This window comes from Petromyzon marinus, chromosome 4, assembly GCF_048934315.1.
Source record: "Petromyzon marinus isolate PM22_M1 ecotype Great Lakes invasive population chromosome 4, UKy_Petmar_22M1.pri1.0, whole genome shotgun sequence".
In the NCBI taxonomy this organism is placed as follows: Eukaryota; Metazoa; Chordata; class Hyperoartia; order Petromyzontiformes; family Petromyzontidae; genus Petromyzon; species Petromyzon marinus.
This window is the reverse complement of record NC_133670.1, coordinates 9,821,920-9,841,736: the sequence shown is the minus strand read 5'-3', so window position 1 is coordinate 9,841,736 and position 19,817 is coordinate 9,821,920. Positions and strand designations below refer to the sequence as shown.

The window sequence follows — 19,817 nt, the reverse complement described above, 5'->3', positions numbered from 1 at the left end:
TTCTCACGACGTTTCGACCATAACACAAACGGTCATCGTCAGGTGTGAAAAAACCAACGGCAAGAAACATTTGAAAGAAGCGGTGGTCCGCATTTATTTATTTATTTCCAAACGCCGCACCGCGTTTATTTATTTATTTCCAAGCGCCGCATTTTTTTTTTTTATATAAAACGTTAGCGCCACGGGCAGCGATTTGGCAGTTTATTTAGAAGGACGAGTCCATCTATGTTCTGAAAAGAGGACGGGGGAGACGAAAAATTAATGTATGCTGTCTGAAAGCCACCGTAAGCATGAACAATCAATTAAGACCTGAAATGGTTTATCAAATCCTTCCAATGATTGCTAAGCCAGAATCCATCTTCTCGGTTGAAATTGTCTCTGTGCTTGTATATGTGGATAGCCTCATGAACGAATCTCTCCAAGACAGAGGTTCTTTGTAAGCCATCTGGCTACCATGAGAAAATGTTTTCTCACCGGAATTATTTAGGATTTTCTAAATATTATTTTATTTACATAACAGGCAAAACGTCTTCTTGTTTTGTGAATACAATATATGTTAACGTTGTATCTTAAGCTTTGAGAAAACATACATTAACTAAGGAAATATTTAACATCTAATTTTGAAGTTGAGTTATACATTACCTTGGGCGGTGAGCACTCTGCCTCAATGCCCATTTCAGGAGGCTATCACTGACGGTTTTTTTTCATAATCTGTACATTTCAGGGTATTTTTGATGCTGTAAAAAATTAACCTATCAGATTAATGTAGGTTAATTGAATGCTTCCACGGTAAGCACGTTTCAAGAAAAGTGAAACACGACTTAAGATTACACTTTTCTTTGCCACTCTCAGTTCCCCGGCAGCAAAGGTTGTAACATTATCCAAAGAGATAGAACTCTGAAACCTTCCCTTTGATCAGTGCCATAGAGGCTCCTTTACTAACTCGGGTGTGTTGCCTTGACCAAACCCATTTGAGGCTCTGGAGCAATTTGACTTTGAAGATGGATGGATCACATGGCCTGTAGCACTCAGATTATCAAAGCACATTCTGAGGTTGCACTGAATGCTGTCACTACGTGCAGTGTAATGTCTTTCATTGGCCGGGAGTGAAAAGCAATCGTTTTCTGTTATAAAACTTTGCATTGGACGAACGAAAAATACTCATTCCATTGGTGTTTAGAACGAGTGAAAAGGGCCTCTTTATGCACGCGGGTGTGTGATTGAAGTGTATTCTATTACCTTTGCGTTAATCATAAAAAATGTGCAAAACGTAAATGAGTGCAGAGGGTTGCAGCAAGACGGTTTTGTATTTTTGCCTTCGAAACATGTGGTGACTTTTAGCTGACGTACAAAGCTCCTTCACAGGCAACAATCGAGTATTATGATGCATTGCAGAACGCACTGTGAATTTGCGCTTGTAAGCAACTTAGAATTTCATTAAAAAAAATAAAGCGCGGAGCTGCAGTTATTGCCTTTTCTGCAGCCTGCGTCACTAATGGCAGAAACAATTGACTGCACTTGTAAAACTCTGCAAGCCCATTGTTTTTTTTGCCCCTGTTCCTGTTGCATGCGCTGTCTTCCAGACCGTGAATTTTGACCTCACGAAGAACTACCTTGACTTGGTCGTGAACTACGTCACCATTATGATCGTGCTGTCTCGAATCGAGGACCGAAAAGCGATCATGGGTCTGTATAACTATGCCCACGAGATGACTCATGGAAGCAGGTAAGCTCCCGTTTTCTGGTGCAGGTCTCCCTCCCAGGTTTGTTTGAAATGTAATTAGGTGGATTGTTTCAATATTGCGGCAAATCGCCTGATTATGCTGGATGTAATTAACCAGCGAAACGGCGGCATACTCAAAATTGTAAATGTTGTGGATTTATTCTCCCAACACACCGGTGGGTTGATGTAGTAATTCATCGGCATGTTTTGTTTACTGGCTGTGTCCGGGTGGCGGAGGGTTACGACACATTTATAAATAAACGCGATCTAACCCAAAAACCGTTTATTATGAATAATATTGGTCGCGAAAGCCTACGTGTTAAACAAAATAGCATTGAGAATGGTGCATTTGCTATTTCTAGAGTGCGCCATTGAATGTTTGTGGTTTTTAACAGCCTTCATATTTAACAGTGCAATGAAATGGCACTGAATATAATGCGGATTTTATTTTTTTTACACCAAAAATAATTTGCTACAATTCATCATTTTGGGGTTGACAGATTTGAAGCAAACCCAGTAAATGCACATGCATGGCTCACAGCACAATAAAGAGGAATTGTTAATCGTTGGTGACATTGTTCACTTGCTAAATGAGGATAACATTCTGCATCTCACACATTGTAACATTGAGCGAAACTAAATTAAGACTGCTGTCTATGTTGGGGTGTAGCCCAAGCGATGGGCATGCATTCAAGTGTATCCTAACTAGACATTTACAAATCTTGGTGATATTTCCGCGGAGCTTATTGGCAAACCGAAAACCACATCTGCATAAACTATGGCTGATGCCGATACCTTTCGCCTAAATGGAAACTTAAAAATTATCCCATGTGCGAATGTGGTCACCCAGAAAAGAACCATGGGGACATTTAACGACTCAGTGCCCGATTCGCAAATGCAAAGGAGGCATCACATTGATTCCTGACGCGGTAATTTCCTGACGCAATTATCTGGATCAACCACCTCATTGTAAAATTATAGTTGTTGCTGTGCATTGACATCAGCCACAGAAATAAAAATTTACATTCCCACACTTCGTGCCGCAGAACTCCAACCAGAAGGGACAGACTGAGCATCCCACTGTCAGCCTGTTGTTCTTAGTGCCTGTTTTTTCTCAAGATTGTGGTGAGTTAATATAATCTATATATAAAAAAATACTGGAATTATCTCTTTTTTTTTACTCTGTGGATGATGTAATGCAGTGACCGAGAGTTTCCCAGGCTGGGCCAGATGGTGGTGGACTATGAGAACCCCCTCAAGAAGCTGATGGAAGAATTCCAACCCCACACAAAGGTAACAGGCTGCTCAGTGGCATTCAAACGCCATCGCTGTTCTCTCGGGTGGATGACTCCTCACGGAGGGAAGGGCATTTTGTTTTTACTTTAAATAATTAAGTTGAATGTCATTACCACACAATGTAAATCAGCATCCCAAGGTATTTTACCAGCACTCATTAATGTTGCAATTCTCCAGCTGTGTAAACGCTGGGCATTAGACAAATTGTAGGATCAGTAATGCTAAACGTCCATCAGGGGGAAACATTAAGCTTAATAGCTGGGCTTCCTGCAAACAGTAAATACTTCATGTTGCATTTGCATTTTACAAGCATAGCTTGTTGGTGTTCAGACCAAATTATACTTCGTGTGTTCTTGAATATTGGTTGCCCTAAGTTTATTGTAGAGGGAAAGCGCTGCTTGTGGCTATTTCCGCCCTGACTGGTGGGGTAGGTGGGGAATAATTGTAAGTTCTGTCACAAACTCTTTGGTTCTTTCGATAAAGTAACGTAGGTAGGAAAAATTATATATCGCGACGTTTCGATCGCAACGCAAGCAATCGTCTTGAGGCGTTGCGATCGAAAGTTCGTGATCTATTATATTTTCGACCTACGTGACTTTACCGAAAGAACCAAAGAGTATGGTTTCCTGCAGTCACGAAAGCTTCAAATCCAGATTCTGTCACATACATTGTTTCCTTGACTGATTCTAACATATAACAAAGTTAACTTTGATGTAATGATTAATTATAATGCTCTTAGCATATGCATCGTTAAGCTAAACCTTTCATACATTATATAAGAGCTCGTACAATGGTAATCCATGGCTTTACACTAAACCTTATCTTGGTGGTAACAATGATCGCGCCAGGGCTCTGAATGCATTGCAAGGAATTGTTCATTCTCGCATTTAGTTGAGCAATGTTCAATACGGGCAGTGTGTCAGTGGTAACTTATACTGCACTGAAAATCACTAAATCAATATTTATTTCGGTTATAGGACGCTAACCTCGTTTGATAAAGTGCCTCATAAGCAGTCATAGTTATCCTTATTTACAGTACTAACATATAAAATAGCAAGTCAGTTGAAATGGTGAACATCACAATACTAGGCATCAGTGATGAATGATGATGATGATGGTGTTGATGGTTATGACTGCACGACTGTAAAGGGCTTCCACTAGGTTAGCTAAGCAGCTCCCATGTGTATCATCATTATTAGAGGTTAGTCATTCATATCCACCCCTATTGCGAAGAGCATCTGGCACATACAACTAATTTTGAACTATAGCCACTGCAAGCTGTGACATGTTATACAATGCCCTCAGCGAAAACGTGTGCCAAATGTTATATTTACTTTTATTGTAAGGTGCCGTGGAACATTAATTTTAATTCAAATATCGCTCATTTTATTTATTTGCACACTGCCATTGTAGTGCAGAATTGGCCCCACTATGGCCATTAAATTGAATAAATAATGCTTCATGTCCTTTGCTTTTTTTTACTGTTTTGTCAGAATCATAATCAGAATATTTATTTTTACTGGAGGAATCCGATGAGCTTCAAAGCAATTTTTCACAGATGTCCAGTAGGGGCGGGTAAGAATGTTACAACAACAACAACAACAAACAGTACAAACACATGATAGTAGTGCAAAGTATAAGAAAGGTAAACAAATCACCCAAACACATACAATTCAAACCAAACCATCCCAATCCTACCAGGCAAAGCCCACCGAGGTTTTAACTTATTTTTCAGAAGTGACCAGGCCACAAATGATGGCTCAACAAAGTGGCCCATCATTTGGACATTTATAGCACCAACATAATTTAAATCATCTCAATGCATGTTTATAAATGCGGAGGGACAAACCGGAGGACCACAAACATGCAAGCTCCAAATATGCAGGCGTCGGGATAGAACATCCGACCTCTTACATATCAGGCGAGGAAGATCACGTCTCACCACTGTGGAACACCTTTGATAAATTAATAAAGTATATAAGTTCTAATTGCATAATTATTTCCCAATCTTCGGTAAGGCAGTAAAGCGACAGCAAAAACAGTCCCAGACCATGCCAAGACAACATACAGTCCCTTTATTTAAAAAAAAATGTGTATATTAAAATTGAACTCTCAATACATTTTGATTTAAAGCTTTCATGACTGCAGGGATTCATATTCTTGGTTCTTTCGGTAAAGTCACGTAGAAGGGAAACAATAAAATAATAAAAATATACATTGTTAAGGATTACATTTACAAATCATATTTGCAAATGTAGCTGTATTCAACACTAATCTGCTGCAAAATAATTTTGAAGGAAGATGTATGATGTTAACGGAGGAAACAAGGTTGTTCCAAAACGTTGGTGCTGCAATGGCAAAGGCTGTCACCTATTCAATATGGAGTTGGAATGTAAGTTTTGAAGCATTCCGTTTGTTCAATTATGTTATTTCTGATATCAGTATTAGGTTAAGAGAATGAAACAGTTTTTTTGTTTGATCATCTTGTTTTTAGATGAAGGAGCAATTTTAGTTATGGCAATTGATGTTGAAATAAATCAAAATCACGTTGGAGATGTTTTTTGACTTTAGAAGATTTACCTGATACTAGCATGATATTCTCATCAGCAAAGGGATTTAATTCAGTGATTTAAATTTAGTCCAAGATTATTGCAATATAATGAGAACAGATTTGGCCTCTCAGCTGGGAAATCTATAGAGGGGGAATGCACTTGAGTCTTGATATATTTTTTAATTGCTCTTTTCACAGGAACAATTATTTGAGTATGCAAGCCATATATCTGTGGGAGATGCTCTCAACCCCTGCTTACCCATCCACTGTGCACAATGACCAATGATTTGTCTTTACAGACTGTTCACGGGCTGTCAGTGAGCGCTTATCAAGGCCGACATGGCACACTGTGGCATTGCCAGCACCCATGCCTGACCCATTTACTGTGTGTGTCACCCAGTTTTTTTTACGTAGTATTTTTTATAATCACCTAACCTATTTGCATAAACTGCATGCACAATTGAAATTGATTACAGTTTTTCATGATCATCAAAGAGCGAGATATATATCTCTACATGACCTTTTTTCTCTCTCATGCACTACAAAATTCTGAGAAGAATAATTTTACCACTTCCGTTTTCATTTATAAACCGTTTAAGCGTGACTGCATCTCAAGGCGATGTACATATGAGGGGAGATATATACATTGTGTGGGCTTTTCAAAGGAGAAAGGATGTTACAAAAACATAATGAGGAAGTAAATTTTGATTTAAAGCTTTCGTGACTGCAGTAATTCATATTCTTAGTTTTTTCGGTAAAGTCACGTTGAAGAGAAACAACAAAATAATAAAATATATATAACAATAAAAAAATTCTCACGATGTTTCGACCATAACTCAAACGGTCGTCTTCAGGTGTGTTGGTTCGCATAAATTTATTTTTAAACGGCACATTTATTTATTGCTCTAATTCAGTAGGCTCACATGCCATTGACTTTTCCAAGACAGAGGTTCTTTGTAAGCCATCTGGCTTCCATGAGAGATTCGTTCATGAGGCTATCCACATATACAAGCACAGAGACAATTTCAACCGAGAAGATGGATTCTATCTTAGCAATCATTGGAAAGATTTGATAAACCATTTCAGGTCTTAATTGATTGTTCACGCTTACAGTGGCTTTCAGACAGCATACATTATAAAAAAAAATTTCGTCTCCCCCCTCCTCTTTTCAGAATATAGATGGACTAGTCCTGGGTAAACTGCCAAATCGTTGCACGTGGCGCTAACGTTTTTTATAAATAAATAAATGCGCCGTTTAAAAATAAATTTATGCGAACCAACACACCTGAAGACGACCGTTTGAGTTATGGTCGAAACGTCGTGAGAATTTTTTATTGTTTTATATATATTTTATTATTTTGTTGTTTCTCTTCAACGTGACTTTACCGAAAAAACTAAGAATATAATGAGGAAGGTTGCAGGGCAGAGAGAGGAAGGATATAAAATATTATTGTTTAATTGGAATTACATATAGCAATTTGGAATTACCAATTCTTTACGTGATGTGTATTGCCCATGTGAGAAAACAAGATTACCAGGAGAAAATGCACACATATGGAGAGATAGTGTCCAAAGTAGCTATGTAAGCTATTTACTTGCTGGCCTGTCTTTTATAGACCACCTAGTTGTAGCCCAACAGGTGGACATGATCTGTACGATCCACCCACCATGCCTCAAGAGATATTCAGGTGTGTGCTGCCACCCCTGGCTTTCTATGGGACAGCTACTTGATTTATACTGGTAGGAAACGTAGTGGACTGGAAGCCCAACTGGGATTAACTCACAGGAGGCAGGGGATTAATTGTATATGTCTCTGGATGTCTGTCCATGTGGGAGGGGTGGGGCTGGGTGGAGAGGGGAGGGTAGGGAGGGGCTGGGTGGGGAGGGTGGAGCTGGGTGGGGGGTGGGAGGGGTGGGGCTGGGTGGGGCTGGGTGGGGAAGGGCTGGTCACCCCGTGGTGCCCTTATAAAACTCAACCTTTAACCTACTCACGTCGGCTTGTGCCCGCCCTCACAGTCGGGCATATTTGCGGAATACACCACGTGGTGCCGCCGTTGACCCTGGCCATTGACCGAGCAACCCAACGTTCCTACCAGCTCCCTCCGCAGGAATGTGTTAATGTACACTGCCGAAGGCACGAGAGAGAGGTCTTGTAACGGCTTGTTCAAAGGCTGACTGCTGAATGTGTTGCTCTGCAAATTAACGGTTGGTGTTCTGTTGATAGAGGAGACCCACATTGTATAATTGACGTAGTTAGCCTACATGCAACGGGTTGGAAATTACATTGAAAAATTGTTTTATTCTACTTTAAAACCAACATTTTAAGTTTGAAAATGAATCAGTTTTTGATTGAAAATTAGGTTGATTGTTGCAGTACCAGCGTGATGTGACTGATGATCTGTTTTTTTTTATTTATTTGGCACACCGAGTGAGTCATGTGCTATGAAGAAGGGCCATTGTCCGAAATGTCGCCAATTCTTTTCTTGTAAGGCAGTGTTGTTGACGAGTATTTTAAAATAAATTGTGATTGAGTTATAAATAACCGAGGAAACAGCACTGCTTGCAATGAGGAACACAGTTGACCTTGATGTGGCGGGGCAGCCCAAATAGGGCAATGTATGTTAGAGCATTGCCGATATTCAAAATTTGGATCTCAGATTTGCTACCGGAGGTCAAACACATTTACACGAGAAGCACATTTGAGAGTCACAGTCTGGTCACTAATAGCCCTGATGCCTGTATATTTGGAGTTTATGTTATCCCCGTGGTCGCGTGGATTTTTTTCTTTGTTCTGTATATTGATGCCTATTAGTACATTTGGGATACGATACGAGCATGAGAGTCAACTCAATACTCAATTCATAGAATGAGGCTTCTCCATTCAAAGTAGCAATAAAAGTCATTACAGCTGTTAAAGTATGAAACAGGACAGTGATTAAGGCAGTTAATGACAATGAGGCATAACTCCTCGTATGATTAATGTCCCTTGCACACATACATTTTCACGCTTGCGGTGGCATTCTGTAAGAGTGCATTTATGCTATACGTATATTAAATAAAGATCCCTCGTTTAGCCTTCAACAGACTGTTGGGGCAAGTGAGCATCTGTGAAGGTCGCCACGGCACACAATGGGGTGGGTGGCCAACACCACGCCTGGTTGCCTTTGTCTTCCCAGTAGCGATGTTTATACATTGCATCAGGTACTAATTTAAGGCTGAGTTGACCTAGGAGAGGCCCAGGGTCGGTTGAAATAATTGTCACCGCTGTTGACTGTGAGTGGGAATCGAACCCGGATCGCCAGGTTCGCTCCCGATTTTATATATACACAAAAACACGAAGGAAATCATCCATAATCTAGTGTTTCTTTGGGTTAGATCGCGTAAATATATAAATGTGTCGTTAAACCCGCCACCACCCTACACCGCCAACTAGTAAGATTTGTCACGTAAACAGGGACATGCCAATTTGTCACTCGTAGAGCACACCGGTGTGTTGGAGAGCAAAGCCACAACATTTACAATCTGAGTACGACGTTAGTAAATTTTGGAGAAGGAAACCATCTTTGGAAATTGTGTTTAATGTTTTTATTCAGGTGCACCAAATAACAATGCAACACAGACCTGTAAGTTATGTTGGCCCACCTCTGAATGTGAATGCAATGACATGTATGAAAACGTTTCTATGCAACTGCACATACACACGCACACGCACACACACCTGCAAGAACATGTTACACACTCACAATGACATATGCGAGTGTGTACCCACAGTTCACACACCCATACATACATTCAGGCAGTGCACGTTGCATTGTTAAACGATTCGGTTAGACTGCATTGGCAGTGGCACAGAAGCACAAATAAAACAAATTTCACTACCTTCATCAATAACAACGTGGCCTTGAAAATAAAAGGAATACAATAGGCGATGTCTTAGTGCGATGGCCCTGTGGGGAAAGGACATATTTGTGGCATCGCGTAATATATGCAGTTTTATTGACAAACGTGATGAGGTTTCTTTAGTGTGCTTCATTGTGCTTAAATGTAGAGCACAGGTGAAATTCAGGCTATGCATTAGGTTCAACCTCATCCAATGTGTCTAACATCCATTAAACAAATCAATGTTTCTGATGTGCATTGAAGGCCACACCATTAAATTGATGCTCTTGTCTTTTTTGGTTTATATTTGGTGCTGTAATGCATGTTAATCTATTTTGCTCCACCCTAGGGATTTGCTTTAATTGGTGCATCTAATCCTGGAGCTGATCTAAAGACATATACCACCACAAACTCCACCGATTTCCAATAGTGCCTTTTTATTCGTGTGCCACACATTGCCACTAAGACTGCCATGCAAGTGTCAGGCTGTTTTACATTCATTGTATATGAGACGGCATTTCCAACGCGGTAGTTCTGTGGTTACATAATAAAAATGCCGAATGCTGTCACTAATAAAATAAATCATAACATAGCTGGGTAATATAATAAAATGTTTGTGTGCTGTCAAGTTTTTGTAGATGCAGTACAAAAGATAAGGGATGCTCCACTCATCAAATGATGGATCTGGTGATTTTGACATCGATTTGCAATGTTGTGGCCAGATTTACCCTGGTAGAAGATCTACAGCTCGTCCGCCGCCATAAATCCATCTTTCCCCACGTATTTTATTTCCTATTCCTTTAAAGAAGTGGTTCTTAACCTTTACTGCAGCCTTTGTACCCCTTTGGTTCTCAATCGCAAAAAAAAACAATGCTAATAAACACGTAGATTTGATGAAACAAAGTTAAGTTATTCCCACGCGGCTGCGCTTGAACTGTGTTTTCAATTATTTACCTTCTAAAAAAATAATCTGCCCATGTCTCGCACCACCCAGAAAGGGCAGCCCACACCCCAGGTTAAGAACCACTGTTTTCAAGCATCCCAATCCAGTGTGTGTTTGAGCTTTCATTTCTACCATTGAAAAACGTTTGTCTTCCTATGGAGCAGTGGTTCTCAGCCTGTGGTTCCGTGGACTGCTGGCGCAGGTGTACAAAGCCATAGGCAATGGACCGCGGAACAGTTGCAGATATACAGCTTTTGTTTTGTATTGTATGGTGGGCTGTGAAATTTATTTCAGGGTTGACAGTTCCACACGTCCATAAAGGTTTGTAACCGCTGCTATAGAGTAAATATACTTGAACGTATATATCTTAAGCAAACTCATTATGCCTTGCATTATAGGCGATCGATATTGGTTTTAGCTTTAAGCAGGGCCCCTATATTTTAAATGGAGTACTCTTGCCAAATACCATCTCGTATTCCAGCAGAATTTGTTTAACAAACCTAACTGCTGATGAGACCCAGAAGGTCAACCGATCCAGAGATTGCTTGCTTTATAAAATACTGCTTAGTAATATTGGTCTTGACGGCCAAGAGCCTGATAGACTAAACCATTGTTATTTACACGTGCAGACAGAAGATATTTGCTTTTATATACTGTACTTTACAGCAGTGGTTTCCAACCTTTATTGGCTACTGTATGTACCCCTTGTTTAATTTTGTATCAACCGAATATCCCATTTGCCTCATCCAACATGGTTTTGAGAGATAAATCTATGAATAATGAACATAAATGTATTAACCTCATAATAAAGGTTTTTGGGTTAGATCGCGTTATTTATAACTGTGTCGCAACCCTCCACCATCCGACACGGCCAATAAGCAAAAAATTACAAATAGTTCACTACTTTAGCCCACCGGTGTGTTGAGTGAATCCACAACATTTACAATTTTTTAGTACGACGTTTCGCTGGTAATACATCCAGCATCATCGGGCAATTGGCCAGAATAGTGAAGCCCTCCACCTGCTCCCGGTCTTAAATAGAGCAGCAGGGTGACGTCATAATTTAACCCAATCGTAGGCGGAGGGGGGGGGTATTGTAATTATATAATAGATTAGTAATCAGTTAATTGTTTCGATTTAAAGCTTTCGTTACTGCAGGGATTCATCTTCTGGGTTCTTTCGGTAAAGTCACGTAGAATGGAGATAAAATAATACAAATAATAATAATACAATTCTCACGACGTTTCGGCCACAACACAAGTAGCCTTCCTCAGGTGAAGAAACACTCAAGCGCTGTCTTCCGGACAGTCCTGTTTCTTCACCTGAGGAAGGCTACTTGTGTTGTGGCTGAAACGTCGTGAGAATTTGATTATGTTATTATTTTTATTATTTTATCTCCATTCTACGTGACTTTACCGAAAGAACCCAGAAGACAGTTAATTGTTATGATTAGTAATCAGTTGTAGATTAGTAATTGTAATGTGTATTATTTAATAACTAAATCCAAACACTATACCCAATCATGTGCAGAAATCAGAGGTGGCGGAGGGGGGGGGGGTTAAAGTAGTGAACTATTTGTCTTTTGTCAACGTGATACATTTTTTTTACTGATTGGCTGTGTCGGGTGGTGGAGTGTTGTGCCACATTTATAAATAACGCGATCTAACCCAAAAACCTTTATGAATAATATTGGTCGCGAAAGCCTGCTACGTGATAAATATATGAACCTACGTCAGCAGTCCTGCTGTGTTTGTTTCACGCCTGATGACGGTTGCTTGTGTGGCGATCGAAACGTCGTGATCTATTAGTGTTTCTTCTACCCACGTGACTTTACCGAAAGAACCAAAGAGTATGGATTAACCGATTGTCCATTTTGTGAGGTATTCTAACTCTCGTATTATCGTAGTTATTTTATTTTGGAAGATTCATACATGATTATTATTCACCAATGACGCCTCGTGTATGCTAAAAAATTCACACATTTATAAATCACTTCACGTACCCCCTGGGGCATTGCCACCTACCCCCAGGGGTCCGCGTACCCCGGGTTGAGAACCGATGCTGTACAGTATTCGTGTTCATAATAGTGTAATGACTTCAGTGATAAAATTGGTAAAAAATATATATTTTGTGAGGTTTATTTCATAACATAGAGCTTATGATATTTGCAGTCTCTTTCCAACAGTGGACATTAGCAGGCCAGCATGTAAAGCTCACATTCGGTATATTCCTGTTTGTACCGCTGCCAAATACACACACACGTTTTACTCGCTTTACTCTGACAGTTGTCAACCCGAAGCTACACTATTCTCTAAATTAGCAGCATGTGGTTATGTGCTGGATTTGTTCTCTTCATTCTGAGTATTTTTGTTCTGCCTGCAATGCCATCTCGTTGATTGCGTTATATAAAATAAACCTAGCGCAATGGCAGTTTAACAGAATTGATTTCTGCATGTAGAGCAAATTTTTTCAATGAAATGGAAATGTCTACGGTAATAGCTTGCTGCTATTAAACGTCATTGGCTGAGCCATGATTAGTTTGGTCTTGGTGAGCTGTTTTTTTTCCATATAAATAGTGGATGCTGATTTGTTAGCCAACCACTGATTAAGGCATCCATCCACACAGGGCATTAGTTTACATTGGGGTTTTAATAGAATATTATACGGGGTTTTAAAAACCAGAACTTGAGATTCAGTGCTCCGATAAAGAGGTGTCTCGGCTTTCAAAAAGCTTTAGGGTTTTTCTGATGGGTAGCTCAGGGTTTTCTACGAAGTTTGTTGTATATGTAAATGGATTTTTCCTGTAGAAATGCCAGGTTGAATAATCACAAATATATATTTTCTCGAAGAGTTTGAATACATTAGCATTTGAATATGTTTATTCCTTTAAATTGTATTGCAATTATTGATTTGCCAGAAACACTCTGTTTTGTGCACGCTCCAATGCTTTTGGCAATTTCTTCTTGGAATGAAAGTTGCTGAGGTCAGATTGAAATCTTTTACCACGCCATATAAAGCTTCTGGCGAATTAGTCGCTGGATTATCTCAACAGACAAGTCACTGTTATCATAATTTTAATTCTCATGATGCATAATCCTCTGAATCTACACCTAACATTATCTACCATCCGTACTGAAAGAAAACCAGGCATTCCCAGCATGTGCAGTAGTTGATAAATATAATCAGCCATGTGGATGTCTGGTAAAACATACACATAGTTAAATAGATTTTATGTCTCGTGAGATTGCTATACCAACTGCTTACTTCACTGTTACAAGTGTGCCTTGCGTAATTTGTTTGAAATGTTGAAGGTGTGAAGGCAGTTATCTCGTATCAAGAATCTGGTCTAAAAACTGAATGAGGCCTAACTGATGTAAAGAATTACAGGTTGGGATGGCAGGAGAGAACTCCGCTCTCTTTCCAACAACAACACCCGTATTTGGATTATTTATAACTTCACATCCTTTTCTCCGCTAATTGGCACTACCCTGCATGCGTGCCATTAATATTTGATAATTGGCACATCCGGGAAGAGGTCACAATGTGTGCAGTGTGCCCCCCTTGTGCCTGCATGTGTGTGTGCGCTTGTAGTGCATGGGGAGCAGTAGCATAATGATAACCGCTGTCACCCGAGTTCGTACTCCTGCTCATTGCCAACAATCAGTGGTGAATGTTTGAACCGGTCCTGAGCCTCCCCTAGGTCGACTCAATTTCAAATGAATACCGTAGTGCACTGGGGGACTCAAATGAAGGTCTGCAACGGTACTCTCTGACCACAGCACGGGCGATGTCCGTCTTTGTGTGCTGCGTGGTGCAGCTGGTGACCGATGCCCTGCTGTCGCTGTGCACCGTGTACCCGCGGAGGAACCTGCCCGCGGACCAGTGGCGCGCCGTGCAGCTGCTTAGCCTCATCAGCGCGCCGGCCACCATGATCAACCCCGCACAGTCCGACACGGTGAGCCGGACAGACGACGCAAGCCTGGCCTGGCCTGGCCGACTCTCATATTCACGACGCACACGATTATCCCATAGGCCGGTACAGCAGGATATGCCCAAGACATTGTTGCCAGACTTGCCGCTGTTGCGGCTGTGCAATATTTTAGACGCCTATGCATGCGTTTGCAATTGCGGCTTTTATTTTCTTGCCGCTTGGTATCAGATTGTATTGCATGCCTCGCTACAGATGGCGCTGTCGAAAAGCTCATCTGTGAGGTGCTGAAATCAATAGTGAGGAGGCAAATATGAATGGATACGAATATGTAATGCATGTGTATCCCCCATGATAGTGTGATACATTTCGTATTCAATATGGACAATGCAATGCGCTTTTGGGTACTGTGCTTTAATGTATACTAGTGTGTGTATTTGGAATGCAATAGTATGGTTTGCATTAATATGTGCCACGTGATAATGTATGTTGAAACATTTAACGAACAAATGAGAGACATGGCAATAAGACACGTGTAAATGCCGTGCATACAGATGCATTACTTTGAATTGTTATATTTAAATAATGTTTTTATTTAATGTAAAAATTCACACACAAATCAATGATATTTGCATATGGGTATACACTCATCTTCACAGAGGTTTCGTTTGTGTGTATGAATGTATAGTTTTTTAAAGTTATATTTTAGCTTGCAATGCAGATCAACATTGGCATCGTTAAAACACAGGCTCTGTTGATGACAACTCCATTACCACCAGACCTGACCATGCACCAGTTAACCGAGAAATGCCAAACTCAAAATAACGCAGTTGTAAGAGTGTAATAATGCATACTTACTGGTGAGCATCTGTATTGTTCTTGTCAACGGCAGGCTTATTGCATTCGCCAAAATGTCCTGGAAGCGGTGTTTTAGCCACTTTTTTAATAAGTTCGCTCGTGATGTAATTTATGCCTTCAAATAATTGCATTATAATCCTATAGATGTTCATCGGACACTTGCCTGCATTAATATCACCTGAAATGTATTTTTTGTCCCTGCAGATGCCGTGTGAATACTTATCCCTTGACAGCATGGAGAAATGGATCGTCTGTGAGTAATATAGACTATTTGGCCACAGTCACTTTAAGTATATAAGGGTGTCTGTTAAAGGTGTATGTCTTAAACTATTCGAGAATTATAATCAGAAAATATTTTTTACCGTGAAGTTGAAATGCTGGGCACATTTCCTGCACGGACTTGAGTTTTAAAGCCTAAACGTGTTAGTGCTCTTCAATGCTTGAATGTTCAAAACGATAATATCTGAAGTATTGGGCTCTCTCAAATCTCGAGACATCCATGGATGGATATCAGCTGCCGCCCTATTTATGGGATAGAGTGTGACTCCCTCACATGTGTAGGGTTTTCTCTAGGTGCTCCGGTTTCCTCCAACATGTTTAAACACTCACCAATTGAAGCAATTGACGAGACCCCGGGGTCCCATCACTGCCCCGTGGTGGGAAAAACCACGTAGCGACACGAGTCTTGCCTTACCGACAACAAAACTAGTGGTCAATCGATCGGCCTCGTCGAGAGCTACTCGGGGCACTAAGTTTCGTAAAAAGTTGAAAAATTACATAAACACGTTAAATTCACTGCCTGGGGGGCGGGCTCGCCTTGGCAAAGAAGCCGAGGATTGACGGCTGACCGGAGGGCGTTGTCGCCGCGCGCCACTGCGGCGGACGCCCCCCGGGGCTTGCGTTTGGCCGGTGGGGTGGCGCCCATCGTGTCGATCGCCGCCTGCTGCTGGCGCTTGTTGGCGCGAGTCTGGGCGGGCGGCGCGTTGCTGTCGGGGTCACGAGCGGGCGGACTGAACAACAATAATTATTGACCTGATTTTTGCGGGACCCCAGGGTCCCGCCAAATGATTCAATTGACTGAAAACGTCTTTATATATAGAGAACTGCAAAGCAGTTGTTGGCGACGGCTCACCGCCCGTCAGCCTTCCAGCTTGGTCCGTGATTTCTCAGCGATTGTGAGATGTCATTTACATGATCAACGATGCTATATACAATGAACAATTCTATTTTTTACGTATGTTACCAACACCTCGGCAGACATGCAGAGGTTTGTAGCAACGAGACCCATAAGATAAAATCTTCACTACCAAGTGAGCGCGTGTAGTTTTATTCACCCAGCCCCAGACTTTGTAATTCCGTATGCAGAGATGATATCTTTGTGGACACCTGTACACGTACATTTTTCCATAATAAGCCATACATTTAATTATGTGATGTTGCGGTTGAAAGTACTGTAATAGTCACTTTCATGTGGCTATAACTAGCTGGGTTCACGTTTATTAATGCGTTGTGTTTGTGTTATTGGTGGCAAATTATTCAAATACATTTTCAATAAGCACACGATCGAGTATTACAAAGCAATAATTTTGTTGTTGCATTTAGAGCAACCAATTAAGGCCATGTCACTTCGATCCCCTCCGTGTTTAAGATTAAGGCTTCATTGCGCACTTCAGGCAGATTATATTATTTGTGATTCTTACTCATACAGTGAGGGAAAAAAGTATTTGATCTCCTGCTGATTTTGTACGTTTGCCCACTGACAAAGAAATGATCAGTCTATAATTTTAATGGTAGGTTTATTTGAACAGTGAGAGACAGAATAACAACAACAAAATCCAGAAAAGCGCATGTCAAAATGTTGTAAATTGATTTGCTTTTTAATGAGGGAAATAAGTATTTGACCCTTCGGCAAAACATGACTTAATACTTGGTGGCAAAACCCTTGTTGGCAATCACAGAGGTCAGACGTTTCTTGTAGTTGGCCACCAGGTTTGCACACATCTCAGGAGGGATTTTGTCCCACTCCTCTTTGTAGATCTTCTCCAAGTTATTAAGGTTTCGAGGCTGACGTTTGGCAACTCGAACCTTCAGCTCCCTCCACAGATTTTCTATGGGATTAAGGTCTGGAGACTGGCTAGGCCGCTCCAGGACCTTAATGTGCTTCTTCTTGAGCCACTCCCTTGTTGCCTTGGCCGTGTGTTTTGGGTCATTGTCATGCTGGAATACCCGTCCACGACCCATTTTCAATGCCCTGGTTGAGGGAAGGAGGTTCTCACCCAAGATTTGACGGTACATGGCCCCGTCCTTCGTCCCTTTGATGCGGTGAAATTGTCCTGTCCCCTTAGCAGAAAAACACCCCCAAAGCATAATGTTTCCACCTCCATGTTTGACGGTGGGGATGGTGTTCTTGGGGTCATAGGCAGCATTCCTCCTCCTCCAAACACAGCGAGTTGAGTTGATGCCATAGAGCTCCATTTTGGCCTCATCTGACCACAACACTTTCACCCAGTTGTCCTCTGAATCATTCAGATGTTCATTGGCAAACTCCAGACGGGCATGTATATGTGCTTTCTTGAGCAGGGGGACATTGCGGGCGCTGCAGGATTTCAGTCCTTCACGGCGTAGTGTGTTACCAATTGTTTTCTTGGTGACTATGGTCCCAGCTGCCTTGAGATCATTGACAAGATCCTCCCATGTAGTTCTGGGCTGATTCCTCACCGTTCTCATGATCATTGCAACTCCACGAGGTGAGATTTTGCATGGAGCCCCAGGCCGAGGGAGATTGACAGTTCTTTTGTGTTTCTTCCATTTGTGAATAATCGCACCAACTGTTGTCACCTTCTCACCAAGCTGCTTGGCAATGGTCTTGTAGCCCATTCCAGTCTTGTGTAGGTCTACAATCTTGTCCCTGACATCCTTGGAGAGCTCTTTGGTCTTGGCCATGGTGGAGAGTTTGGAATCTGATTGATTGATTGCTTCTGTGGACAGGTGCCTTTTATACAGGTAACAAGCTGAGATTAGGAGCACTCCCTTTAAGAGTGTGCTCCTAATCTCAGCTCGTTACCTGTATAAAAGACACCTGTCCACAGAAATCTTTATGATTGAGAGGGGATCAAATACTTATTTCCCTCATTATAATGCAAATCAATTTATAACATTTTTGACATGCGTTTTCTGGATTTTGTTGTTATTCTGTCTCACTGTTCAAATAAACCTACCATTAAAATTATAGGCTGATCATTTCTTTGTCAGTGGGCAAACGTACAATATCAGCAGGGGATCAAATACTTTTTTTTCCCTCACTGTATGCCCTCAGCAGAGCTGAGGCCTTCAAAAGGTGAGTCTATCAAAGCTGCAGTGGTGCCACACATCTTTCCCTTGTCCTACCATACATTACCAACGTGTAATTTTCCGCATGAATGGTGAAAGGTGGAAGGTTACAGGCAAGGGAGATTGGCAGCAGAGACATGGAGGTTTAGCGCCGCTTACGTTTGAAACGTGGATGTGTAAAAAGTGTCCCTCAGAGGCTCAAAGAAGCAAATATTGATTTCAATTTGTTGACACGTGAGAGCCAAGTGCCAACACATTGTTGCAAATAAAAACCACAGTGAAATATAAAATCGAGTTGTAAAATCAAAACATGTTTATATTATCATGGTTTATCGATTTGACACGAGTAATTTTTGTTCTACAGTGACATGCAATATATTCATCCGGTTGGCATCGATTGTGTTGCATTACAGTTTTATTTTCTAGTAAATCAATTCAGATTTCTTTGTCTTACTTTTAAATATGCAATGATATTCTAAATCCATATTGATGCCCAAAGTACCATTGCATCCTTGAGAAAATTCATATTGCTTATTTAATCATAGGCCATAAACTCATGATGAAAGTAAATTATTTTATGGTCATGGAATGTTATTTGAAGCAATCTGACATCTTACTGGTATATTCTGCAGTTGTTTGGCAGCATTGATTGTGTGTACATATTGAAAATACATACTGATACATTAATGGAAAACAGATTTGTCAACGGTTTTCATTATTTTAGTCAATGATGACTATGGACCATAATAGTTTTTTTTGGGTTAGCTCGCATAAATATATAAATGTGTCGTTAAAACTCGCCACCACCCGACACAAGCTAGTAAGGGTTGGCTCTCCAACACACCGGTGTGCTGTACTAGTGACGAATTGGCCACGTTCTGTTTACTAGTTGGCTGTGTCGGGTGGTGGCTGGTTTAACGACGCATTTATATATTTACGCGATCTAACCCAAAAAAAAAAACCTCTGTTATGGATGACATTGATTGCAAAACCCTACATGTTAAAGATGACTATGAAGCAGACGAAAGTCATCAAGCATGGCAATTCTGCGACTACCCACCCCAAACCTAGCATGTCTATGGCAAGATGAAATGAACCAGGCTGATTGGGTTCACTGATTGGAATAACTAAGAATAGACAATAGTTTGACAATTGTTGTTGACTAGAATAAGGGAATGACTACATATCAAATCCACAGACTAGGACTTGGCTGAAATTTCACAGGTTGTCGGCAATTATACGAAGATGATTACACACATTAAAAAAAACTCTAACTAAATTAACACCGTCTCTGGGCCATCTCCCCACG

The 19,817-nt window shown here is 40.9% G+C and overlaps 1 protein-coding gene across 1 annotated transcript in view; it reads left to right on the top strand.

Moving 5' to 3' along the window:
- The window catches only part of LOC116938752 (nck-associated protein 1), a 130,165-nt gene that overhangs the window by 51,613 nt on the left and 58,735 nt on the right, over nt 1–19,817 (top strand). Inside the window, exons 5-8 of the mRNA XM_032946334.2 lie at nt 1,584–1,726; nt 2,926–3,016; nt 14,210–14,347; nt 15,383–15,431. Coding sequence (XP_032802225.1) covers nt 1,584–1,726; nt 2,926–3,016; nt 14,210–14,347; nt 15,383–15,431 — 421 coding nt within the window. The remainder of the gene's footprint in view (nt 1–1,583; nt 1,727–2,925; nt 3,017–14,209; nt 14,348–15,382; nt 15,432–19,817) is intronic.